This window comes from Nomascus leucogenys, chromosome 8 (assembly GCF_006542625.1).
Source record: "Nomascus leucogenys isolate Asia chromosome 8, Asia_NLE_v1, whole genome shotgun sequence".
NCBI lineage: Eukaryota > Metazoa > Chordata > Mammalia > Primates > Hylobatidae > Nomascus > Nomascus leucogenys.
The window spans coordinates 43,264,209-43,276,241 of NC_044388.1; the positions used below are offsets into that span (position 1 = coordinate 43,264,209).

General features: G+C 53.7%; 1 protein-coding gene across 13 annotated transcripts in view; it reads right to left on the reverse strand.

The window, feature by feature from the left end:
- The window catches only part of FGFR1 (fibroblast growth factor receptor 1), a 57,741-nt gene continuing 45,708 nt past the window's right edge, over positions 1-12,033 (reverse strand). For 8 of the 13 annotated variants that reach the window (XM_030817137.1, XM_030817135.1, XM_030817131.1 and 5 more), the window contains 11 exons: positions 10,531-10,675; positions 8,293-8,495; positions 6,989-7,134; positions 6,631-6,752; positions 6,068-6,178; positions 4,636-4,826; positions 3,555-3,677; positions 3,335-3,405; positions 2,928-3,065; positions 2,694-2,799; positions 1-2,580 (listed from right to left, as the gene is read on the reverse strand). In XM_030817137.1, the coding sequence (XP_030672997.1) occupies positions 2,404-2,580; positions 2,694-2,799; positions 2,928-3,065; positions 3,335-3,405; positions 3,555-3,677; positions 4,636-4,826; positions 6,068-6,178; positions 6,631-6,752; positions 6,989-7,134; positions 8,293-8,495; positions 10,531-10,675 (1,533 nt within the window). In that variant the 3' untranslated portion in view covers positions 1-2,403. The remainder of the gene's footprint in view (positions 2,581-2,693; positions 2,800-2,927; positions 3,066-3,334; positions 3,406-3,554; positions 3,678-4,635; positions 4,827-6,067; positions 6,179-6,630; positions 6,753-6,988; positions 7,135-8,292; positions 8,496-10,530; positions 10,676-12,033) is intronic. The other 5 variants (XM_030817140.1, XM_030817138.1, XM_030817133.1 and 2 more) reach the window with 1 other exon arrangement.

Below are 12,033 nucleotides of genomic sequence, written 5' to 3' on the forward strand. Positions count from 1 at the left end.
TAATTATGATAGTGCCTTATATTTTTCTAGCACCTTTTCCAAGGGCTTATGAAGACTTTTAGATTCTTCATCCCTTCACACAACATTGCTTTAAGGTAGGGCCAAGGCAGAAATTATCATCACTGTTTTACAAGGAAAGACACTCTTGTGCGGTCTCAAAGCAAATGCTTTTAAAAGCTGAAAATTCATTTCCTAGTTCTGTTCACCAAATGATGCCTTCTTTAAACATAAATACAAATTGTAATGTTAGCAGGTGCATATTTACAGAGAGAAACAAAGAGAATTTTACAATAGTGACCAACACTGCAGCTGCCAAAAAATCCCTAGCTCAGAAATTTAAAGCGGCAATCCCATTTTCCCTACAGAAATGAAAACATATTGAACTTTTTTTTGTATTTAGCAGTAATCCAGCAAAATATAAGCTTTAATATAGCGACTGAGGAGTGGTAGTTTGAGCCATGAGGTACAGGGGAGCCAGAATCCACTTGGTGAGGACAGTGATGACCAGCAGGTGGCAGAAGTAAATTCCAAGCAGCCAAAAAACCAAAAACATTCGGAGAATATTCCCCCTCCCCGTTCCTGAGGGGCAGGGTGGAGTTTGGACAGGAAGAACTGTTAAGAAGCCAAGATCTGCGACAGTCCCAACAAATACAGTCTGGTCACATGGATACAGGAAGGACGATCTGGGGAGGCATACCAACAAGAAACGAAGCCAGGGACCTGAATGCAAAACTAGCTTCAGGTGACATGTTCTCCTGCACTTAGAAGCACCGGCAAAACCACGCCCACATAGAGGGGGCAGACACATGTCTGGGTTTCAGTTTCTGCAGACCTTCATCATTTGTTTTCCTTTTTGTTTTCTCTGTCGCCCAGGCTGGAGTGCAATGGCACAATCTCGGCTCACTGCAACCTCCGCCTCCCAGGTTCAAGGGATTCTGCCTCAGCCTCCTGTGGAGCTGGGATTACAGGCGTGTACCACCATGCCTGGATAATTTTTGCATTTTTAGTAGAGATGGGGTTTCACTAAGTTGGCCAGGCTGGTCTCAAACTCCTGACCTGAAGTGATCTGCCCACCTCGGTGTGCCAAAGTGCTGGGATTACAGGCGTGAGCAACCGCGCCCTTGCCTTCCTCTTAATCACTTAAGCTCTACCCCGTGGCTATTCCTAGGTAGGTGCCCCCTCCCCAGCCCAACCCCACTGGTTTCCTTGGAGGAAACCATCCATGGTCGATGGCTGCTGGGCCTTGACTCTCTGCCCAGCACCTCTAGCGCATGGATGGGGTTCCTGCCCTCGATGCAGACATCTTCTTTTTCTGACTTTCCAAAAGCAGCAGGCAGGAGGTGCGTCGTGAGGTCTGGGTGCAGAACCTAGGAAGAAGAGGTTACAAGGAACCTGCGCCGGGAGCGTGCGGTGCCCTCAGGACAGACCTAGCCCCAGGGCCTGTGGTTGTCCCTTCTTTCCAGTGGGCATTCCCACCCTTTTCACACAGCCCATAGAAAAATGAAGCAGCAGCAATTTTTATTGAGGGACCTAAACTGAAAATAGGTTTAGAACATAATTTAAAAAAATAAAACAGCAAAAGTAGCAAAAAATATATGACCTTTTTAAAAACATTTTCCTTTTTTTTCTTTTTTCTTTGTTTTTAATATATAGCAACTGATGCCTCCCAGCCACCAGGAGCATCTTACCCGATGGGTAAATCTCTGGTAACGACCCTTTTAAAAAGACATGTAAATATATACTCAGATTTATACACTTTGTGTTTTCTTCATAGCTATGTACAGAGCCCCCAGTTCGGAGCTGGGCCCCAGGGCCACAACAATGCCCCCAACCTGGCCTTCGCCTCACCATCCTCTGGTACCAGGCATTTGGTCAGCAAAGCAAACTAGTATCGGAATTAATAAGCCACTGGCACCACCTATCTGGGGCAGAGGTCACCTTCAATCGAGGCTCAAAGCACTGACCTCCCTGCTGCTGTAGCCCTGAGGACAAGGCACCTGCCACCAGAGTGCGAGGGGCTTACGGGTGAAGGCAAAACAGACCAAACCGACAGGAGAAAGCTCAGGAAGCTCTCACTTGCATGCCTGTTCATTGGCTCCCACTCCCGGCCCTCCAGGCAGTGCCTGGTGGCAGGGAGGGGTCTTGGTCCAACATCTGGGAGGGGAAGAAGTGGCCTGCAGCAAAGATCTGCCTCTTTGCACCTCTCACCAGCAGGTGCAGAGGAGACGGAGGAGGAGGTGAGCTGAGTGGGGTGAAGGCAGGCCACACAGGAAGGCCCCTGGTAGGCAGCTGGCTCCTGCCAGCAGGAAAGGGGACAGGGACGGACAGGCGGTGGGCCCAGCAGGGGCTGTGGGTGAGGGTTACAGCTGACGGTGGAGTCTGGGGAGGGCGTGTGGGTGGCAGTCAGCGGCGTTTGAGTCCGCCATTGGCAAGCTGGGCTGGGTGTCGGGGCAGGCAGGGCTCCTCGGGCAGCGGCTCATGAGAGAAGACGGAATCCTCCCCTGAGGAGCACGTAGAGCTCCGGGTGTCGGGAAAGCTGGGGGAGTACTGGTCCAGGGGCATGGACAGGTCCAGGTACTCCTGTGATGGGCGAGAGGAAGCAGCGATGGGCCGGGCCCCTCCTCCCTGCTCAGGGAGGTGCATGCATGCAGTGGGGACGGCCTGAGCTCTGGCTCTGGCATGGGCAGCCTTACCTGGTTGGAGGTCAAGGCCACGATGCGGTCCAGGTCTTCCACCAGCTGCTTGAAGGTGGGTCTCTGTGAGGGCACTGCATGCCAGCAGTCCCGCATCATCATGTACCTGCAGCAGAACTGTAAGGTCAGGGCCGCCTCCTGGAGATGGATACTCTCTAGTCTAGCCCCCTGACCCTCAAGCCCACTCTTGCTCCAGGGCCTGGCTCAGGGCCTCCGACCTCTCCTCGGGCTTACAGCTCGTTGGTGCAGTTACTGGGCTTGTCCATGCGGTGACCCTCCTTCAGCAGCTTGAAAAGCTCCTCCACAGGCACACCGGGGTATGGGGAGCCGCCCAGAGTGAAGATCTCCCACAGGAGCACCCCGAAAGACCACCTGCAAATGGGTGGAGAGCCACAGGGTGTTAGAACTTCTCCGCCTCCCCTCCCCCAGCACAAATCCTCCACCCAGGGCAGTGCCAGGAGACAGCATGGAGAACAGATCAGCCTTTCAACATCTGGAGCAGAGGGAATGGCCACAGACAATGTTTTGTTTTTCTCTCTGGGGCGGAAAGAGGACTCCTCAGTCCAGGGAGAAAGCAGGACTCTACAGTGCTAGAAGCTCTCTATCCCATATCTCCCTGGCAATTGCTATTACAAACTCACACATCACTCTGGTGGGTGTAGATCCGGTCAAACAATGCCTCAGGCGCCATCCACTTCACAGGCAGTCGGCCCTGAAAGCAGCACAGGGGAGGTTGGGGTGGCCCCAGGCAGGGCCATGAGGGCACAGGTGGGAACGGACTGGGGGGTGGGTTCTCAGCCCACCCCACTCCTCGCTTCTCAGATGAAATCACCAGCACAGGGCGGCCCCATCGGCACTCACGTTGGTTGTCTTTTTATAGTAGTCGATGTGGTGAATGTCCCGTGCGAGGCCAAAGTCTGCTATCTTCATCACATTGTCCTCTGTCACCAGGACATTCCTGGCTGCCAGGTCTCGGTGTATGCACTGAGGAAGGAGGGAGAGCGGGAGGCGGGGAGGTGAGGGAGCTGGAAGGCTGGGGGGCGGCGGGCAGCCACCCATGCAACTAGCTGACTTGTCTCATAGAACTTCTCCTGCCACACTGCTTTGTCCCCGAACTTTTGCTTTCCCTCCTCTGATGTTCTCTGCCAGCTCCAGGCTTCTCATCACAGCAAGCGCTCCTCCCTTCCTTCCCCAAAGGCTGGCCCTTATGCCTCTGCTGCGTCTGCAGCGATGCGTGCTCCTAGGTCCCTCCTCCCAGCACAGCAAGTCCACATGGGGCTGGGCTCAAACCAAGCCAGCCCTTACACACCAAACACTGCACTCAACACTCACAGTTTCATTTTATCTTCATAACAATTCTACAACAGGTATTGTTATACTTTATTTTCTTTTGAGACAGGGCCTTGCTCTGTCGCCCCGGCTGGGGTGCAGTGGTGTGATCATGGCTCAGTGTAGCCTCAAACTCCTGGGCTCAAGCTAGCCTCCCACCTCAGACTCCCGAGTAGCTGGGACTACCGGCACGCACTATCACACCCAGCTAATTTTTTAATTTTTTTTTTTTTTTTTAAAGACGGGGTCTCACTATGTTGCATGCAGTGGGGACGGTCTCAGACTCCTGAGCTCAAGCAATCCTCCCTGGCCACTGCACCCAGCTGATATTATTCTTATTTTGTATTTGAAGAATTTTAAGATGCTAAGTAGCTGCCTGAGACTACACAGAAAGTGGCAGTGCACAGATCTGACCCTACATCAGTCTGACCCCAAGGCCACCTGGCTACACTGGTTCTCGACTCTGCGGTTCCCAGAGAGCCTAAGACAACACACAGGGCCAGTGCTCAGTGCATCCACAATGCCACCACAAGATGACAAGTCACAGGCTGGAGGACTAGGGGGGCTCTGTTCCCACCCTGGCATTACCCAGGGGAGCCTTCAGGTTCCACACCTTCTTGGAGGCCAGATACTCCATGCCTCGGGCCACCTGGTAGGCGCAGGACACCAGGTCCTTGGAGGAGAGCTGCTCCTCTGGGTTGTGGCTGGGGTTGTAGCAGTATTCCAGCCCTGGGGGCCTCCGGGCCTGCAGGTACTCCCGCAGGTTGCCCTTGGAGGCATACTCCACGATGACATACAAGGGACCTGCGGGCACAGGAGAAGAGGCCATGGGGCCAGCAGCAGGTGAGCAGGTTTGGCTTCACCTCAAAGAAACCCCACCCCCAGCAGCACACCCCGGCCAACCTCCCATCTCCTGCTTCCTCTTAGGGGACCTGGGAAATCCATTCTACTACCCAAAGAAAATCAGAGAAATAATTATTCCCAGCATAGTCCAGAAAATTCCCGAGCAACACTGGGGTAAGAGCCCCAGTTTGTTTGTTTATTTCGAGACGGAGTCTCACTCTGTTGCCCAGGCTGCAGCGCAGTGGTGCAATTTTGGCTCACTGCAACCTCCACCTTCTGGAGTCAAGTGATTCTCCTGCCTCAGCCTCCCAAGCAGCTGGGATTACAGGCATGCACAACGCCTGGCTCATTTTTTTTTTTTTTTTTTTTTTTTGAGATGGAGTTTTGCTCTTGTTGCCCAGGCTGGAGTGCAATGGCACGATCTTGGCTAACCGCAACCTCTGCCTCCCGGGTTCAAACGATTCTCCTGCCACAGCCTCCCGAGTAGCTGGAATTACAGGCATGCGCCACCACGCCACGCTACTTTTTGTATTTTTAGTAGAGATGGGGTTTCACCTGTTGGCCAGGCTGGTCTTGAACTCCTGACCTCAAGTGATCCACCTGCCTCGGCCTCCCAAAGTGCTGGGATTACAGGCATAAGCCACTGTGCCTGGCCTATTTATTTTATTTTTGAGACAGAGGGAGTGTCTCCCAAGCTGGAGTACAATGGCGTGATCTCGGCTCACTGCAACCTCCACCTCCCGGGTTCAAGCAAGTCTTATGCCTCAGCCTCCCGAGTAGCTGGGATTATAGGCATGCATGTGACCATGCCTGGCTAACTTTTGTATTTTTAGTAGAGACGGGGCTTCACCATTTTGGCCAGACTGGTCTCGAACGCCTGATCTCAAGTGATCTGCCTGCCTCGGCCTCCCAAAGTGCTGGGATTACAGGCATGAGCCACTGCACCCAGCCTGAGCGCTCTTAGACCGTAATTACTCAGCTGCCTCTGTTAACACACCACGTGTGTGAATCTAGGTATCTGTATTCCCGAATGAACACCAATGAGCGGAGCCCAGATCCCGAGATAACACATTTTAACCTCTGCCAAAGCAGCCTCTCTTAACCCCCTTCCCTAACTGTGGCTGAGAGAGGCCTTGGGACTGATACCCCAGCTCAGATCTTCTCCCCGCTGGGCAGGGAAGGCCAGTCTGGCCGGCACCCACCATCCTGCGTGCAGGCCCCCAGCAGGTTGATGATATTCTTATGCTTCCCGATCATCTTCATCATCTCCATTTCTGAGATCAGGTCTGACAAGTCTTTCTCTGTTGCGTCCGCTTTAAAGAACACGTTGAGACTCATTTACTTGGGAAGGGAGGAGGGCAGGATAAAGGCTAAGGGAGTGGGGTATGTGTCGAGGGGCTGCTTTTCCCTGGGACTTGATTCTCTCCTCCCCACTTCATCCAAACTTGTTTTGTCTTCCCTCTCATGGGAGCCGTTGTTGCAATAGGTGGTAGTGAGTGGGCAGGGATGTGGTGAGGAAAGCCTGCAAGCGACGGATCCAGATAAACACCTGACCACAGCCCAGGTTGACGCCAAAGAACAGAGTGAGGTCATAGAACAATCTCAGGGTGAGGAACACCCCCTCCACTCCCAGGTAACCCCAAGCAGGCAGCGGAGCAGGTGTGGGCAGCAAAGGCACCAGAGAAGCTGTTCTGCTGGGCCCGAGGCCTGCTGTTTGCTTGGAATGGGACAAGATTTTCTTTGCAAGGACAGAAGCATCACTTACACTTCAACATCTTCACAGCCACTTTGGTCACACGGTTGGGTTTGTCCTTGTCCAGCCCGATGGCCTCTGCCAACACCACCTGCCCAAAGCAGCCCTCTCCCAGGGGTTTGCCTAAGACCAGTCTTTCAGGGGAAACAGAGAGTGGCATAAGTTGGGGCTGGTGAAGTTCAAACCCTGAGAGGCACCCCATCTCCACCTCTGTATTTCACCCAACTGCAAGCAGAAAGTGGAAATGAATGTTTCTGCAGGCATTTCATGAACCTTCACCGCCCAGAAGGTGTTAGTATACACACCTTCCACCACTAGAATAGCAAGCAAGGAATGCCTTCGAAAAGTTGGGAGTTAAAAATATTATTACCTGTCCCGAGGCAGCTCCCAGCGAGGGTCTTCGGGAAGCTCATACTCAGAGACCCCTGCTAGCATGGGAGTCCCACTGGAAGAGAGCCGTGACGGCCGAACCAGAAGAACCCCAGAGTTCATGGATGCACTGGAGTCAGCAGACACCTGCAAGGAAGAGTGGGGTCACCCTAGAGCAAGGAGGGGGGACAGGGGTGACTCCTTCCCATTCCTAGTCAGGGCTTCCCAACAATGGCAAAGGCACATGTCTGTGTATCTGATGTTCTTTCCCCAACAGAGTGGTCCAAAGACCATGGTAGACCAGGAGGCCCAACTTCTAGGACTGACCCCTTTATGCCACGAGCTGGCCTTTCTGGACTTCACTCACCTTTAAAATAAGCAGACCAAATGCACCTCTTCCAGCTTGACATTTTATAACTGATCATTGCAGTAACAACTCTATTCTCCTGACTCTTTGCAAATACTTTGCCTTAGCTTATGGGTTCCTAACTCCCAAAGCACCTTCCAGAATGAGCACAGGCTTCTGAGGGAACGTTCATTCTTGCACACACCTGTGCCATCTGTACCATTTCCTCCCATGGGGAAGGGTGGGCACACAGGGGACAAGGGTATGGTATGGCTGATATGGTTTGGCTGTGTCCCCACCCAAATCTCATCTTGAATTCCCACATGTTATGGGAGGGACCTGGTAGGAAGTCACTGACTCATGGGGGCAGGTCTTCCCCGTGCTGTTCTCGTGATAGTGAATAAATCTCACGAGACCTGATGATTTTATGAAGGGGAGTTTCCCTGTACAAGCTCTCTTCTCGTCTGCCACCATGTGAGACGTGCCTTTTGCCTTCTGTGATTGTGAGGCCTCCCCAGCCACGTGGAACTATGAGTCCATTAAACTTCTTTCTTTTGTAAATTGCCCGGTCTTGGGTATGTCTTTCTCAGCAGCGTGAAAACGGACTAATACAGACAGTTCTCTTCTCTACCCTGCATCTCTGCACTTCTAAGCAGCCCCTGGGGACAGTTCAAATTCATGCTATTGGCTGCACATTCCGTCCAAATAGGACTTCCTCCCAATCCATGTCCCAGGGGTCCGGAGGACTTGCAGTGTGATATGGAGGGTGCAGGAAATTCATGGGCTACACTAGCTCGAAACAGACTCTGCAGCACTTAGTTCATGACATTCCACTGTGCCTTGCCCAGAAGCCAGAAAACAAGGCCCAAAGCTGTAGATTAGGGACAATGGAGAGGGCAGGGCATTAGAGGCCCAGAGAGAGAGGTGGTGCTGAGTGTGCAAATCCCCCATCTACTTTCTGTTACCTGTCTGCGCAGAGGGATGCTCTTGGCCAGCTTGTGCACAGCCATCTGGCTGTGGAAGTCACTCTTCTTGGTACCACTCTTCATCTTGTAGATGATGACCGACCCCACCATGCAGGAGATGAGGAAGGCCCCTGTGCAATAGATGATGATCTCCAGGTACAGGGGCGAGGTCATCACTGCCGGCCTCTCTTCCAGGGCTGAGTCAGTGCGAACAGGGTGTTAGCAGGCTCGGAGGGCCCCGTCCGTGCGAGGTCCTGCTCCATTAGAAAAGCAACACCTATCTCCTGTCCCCTGGGAACTTTTAGGGAGAAGAACCATGGCAGGTTCTAGCTAGGACTGGGATTGTGGCACTAGGAGGATCAGACAACCCTCTGATCTTGGAGGCTGCCTTCAATGGACTTGAGCCATGGAAGAGGGATGGCCTAGAACCATCGTGTGACACAAGCCCCATCCTCATTAATTCCTGAGCCTCCTTGCTCAGCTGGACTGGAGAGGAACAGGCACCCAGGGATCCTGCAAGGGCCAGCTGAGAAGTCACTTCTATGTGCCTTTCTTGGTCTCCTCAGGGAGCCATGGCCCTTCTCTGCAAAGCCTCAGCACTGTGTGCGTGCACTTAACATGCGAGGACACAGGTGTTTGAGTCCTCTGTCCCTAAGAAGCCACGGGGTCCCTGAGGGCAGAGTTGGTGCCTTGTTTATTTCTGCAGGCCACAGTACCTGGTGATGGTGGCACTCACAGAATGAGGACAGAGGACAGGAGGGGAACCAGCCTGTGCCTTGCCCAATGTCCCACTTTTGGTCTGTGTCATCTCTTGTCGGGGCACACAGGTAAACAGGCAAAGCTGACTTAATTCCCAAAAATAAGCTTGTTTCGTAGTTCTTTCAAATTCTACTCATAGGCCCCAACTCCTAAAACTTAAGGAAACGTGGCGGCAGGGGGTGGGGTTCCGTTTGTGATTCTCTTCTCCCACCATCTGATTAGGATTCACCCCCCACCCCATTGCCACAGCAGCTAAGCCAGTTCGGTCCACCCTTCCCTTCAGCACGAGAGGCTGGGAGGCTTTCATCCCAGCACGCACAGCACTGGTTTCACGGAACACACTTTGCTCCACGGGTGTGGACAGCCCTCCTCCTTCCACAGGCCTCCTCCCAACCTTCCCCTTTAAAACCCACCAGCCAGCCATGGAGGCGGCGCCCCTGGGAACCTTCCCAGAGAGGCATGAGGCATGAGGCATGGCCCTAGACTGAGCCCAGAGAACGTCCCAAGGCCTGACAAGGAGACAGCAGAGCTGATGATAGGGAGAAGTGTTGCTGTTTTTTCTTTCCCTGATGTTGAGGAACGAAGACAACTGATTGGGAGCACATGGGGAGCACAGACAGGACCAAGACAGGGATGACGATAAAAACAGAACGCTTCTCTGCCTCCAGCAGGGGCATCCGGAGACCCTGACAGGCAAGCAGGGCAGAGTGGGAAAGGAAGGGAGACAGGAGAGGGCAGTGCCAGCAGGAACAGCCAGACCCACATGCAGGACATTCTGAGAGACAGCAGCAAGCCCTGGCCCCGCAGTCACCGGCCACCACCCTGAGCAGGCTGCAGGCTCCTTCCTCCCTGGCTCAACACGCAGACCTCCCCTCCTGGGAGAGGAGAGATGGCAGCAGCCAAAGAGGATACATGGACATCATGCAGCCTGCCTACGGCTGCCTGAGACAGGCCTTTCTGAAGGCAGCTCAGTTCACCTGTCCAGGCTGACCTCCTTCTCCAAAGGCAATAGGATGGCAGTACAGAAGGGTGGGCTGCTCTTTGCAAGCAGCAAGCCCCACCCCTGGGCTGAGCACTTGAGAAGGGAGAAGAGGCGTAGGGTCCTGAGACTTTTCAGATGCTCAGTACCCAGCGGAGGAGGGAGGCTGCTGGACCCAAGAACAGAAGGAGCCTGCCCTGGAGAAGTCTGGCTGCAGGGTAAACCCAGATCCCGGGCATGCATTGCAATGGCCAGCGGGAGAGCAGAGGCAGGTGTATGGGTGGGAGGCCTCTGTACGCCTGCAAAACTAGGGAAGCTCTTCTCTGAGCTGAGAGGATTCAGCCCTCAAAGCTGGGGCAGGACGTGGCACCAGGCAGGCAGGAGCCCATTCTTCCAGCTCTCCTGCCTCTGAGTCTCCCCAAGCCTGGAAATGCATGCTCCCCCCGTGCCCGTGGTGAGCGCAGGACATCGAGAGGAGAAGTTACAGTGTGTACCTTCCAGAACGGTCAACCATGCAGAGTGATGGGAGAGTCCGATAGAGTTACCCGCCAAGCACGTATACTCCCCTGCGTCCTCAAAGGAGACATTTCTTAAGTGAAGCACCTCCATCTCTTTGTCGGTGGTATTAACTCCAGCAGTCTAGAAGAGACAACGGAAGCAAAATGGACAAGCACAGGACATGAGACCTCTAAGAGACGCAGAGCAAGGGAAGGAGACAGAGAGAAGGGGGACTAGAGGAAGAAATGCTCCCCCACATCTTCTTCGCAACAAGGAACAAACGAAAACCACCAGGCAGCAAAACCTGTTAGAGGAAGAGGGTGACAGAGACCCTGAGGGAAGAACTCCGGCAGACCTGAGAAGACGACGGCTGGTTACGACCCTTCACCAGATGCTGGCAGCCACTGGCCCATCCGAGCATGCGGGCGGTGAGCAGCATGGAGAAATGGGGCCGGCGGGCAGGGGCTGTTTGGTTTCAGGTAAAGATAGCCAGGTGAACACAGGAGGGATGGCGGGGGCTGCAGAGGCACACATGCGCACGCACACACACTCGCACGCACATGTGCATACACAGCCAGCAGACGCGAGTATGCAAGGGAATGCCTAACCCCTTCTCTCTCTCTTTTTTAAGAGATGGGGTACCATTCTGTCAACCCAGGCCGAGGTGCAGTGGCATAAACATAGTTCACTGCAGCCTCGACCTTCTAAGCTCAGGCAATCCTCCTGCCTCAGCCTTCAGACTAGCTGGGACTACAGGCACATGCCACCATACTTGGCTAATTTATTTAATTTGTAGAGATGGGGTCTTGCTATGTTGTCCAGGCTGGTCTCAAACTCCTGGCTTCAAGCGATCCTCCCACCTTAGCCTCCCAAAGTGCTGGGATTACAGGCATGAGCCACCGTGCCTGGCCTATGGCCCCTTCTCTTAATCGCCACTCACTCACACCTTCAGTCTGAAGTACCATTTGTAACACAGCAAGACCGTGTCCCCGTGAGTCCTCGCATGGATCCACACACAGCCAAGGAACACACAGAAGGCAGAGAGGGAACCCACAGACACCAACACAATACCAAACCAAACCAGCCTCCCAGGCCGGGTATTTTTCCATGGCTCTGGGCACTAGAAATACAGTAGGGTGGCAAGGACAGTCCGGTACTGGCTTCCCCGCCTGCCCCAGCAGCTTGGGGCCTACATCAAATCCCCAGCACAGGGTCCCATCCATCTCCCCATTACCTTTTGCCACAGGTCTGGTGACAGTGAGCCACGCAGACTGGTTAGCTTCACCAATATAATTGGAAACCTTACACACATACTCCCCGCTCTGGGCCTCTGTCACATTGAACAGGGTCAGCACCTCCGCATCCGAGCTATTAATCCCCGAATGCTGGAACAAACCAACGACACACCAGTCAGTTGGGCAAAGCTGAGACATGGCCACACACGTTGCTCCCGTGTAACTTTCAGGCAGGCCCAGGGAGCGAAGGGAGATGTTAAGTGA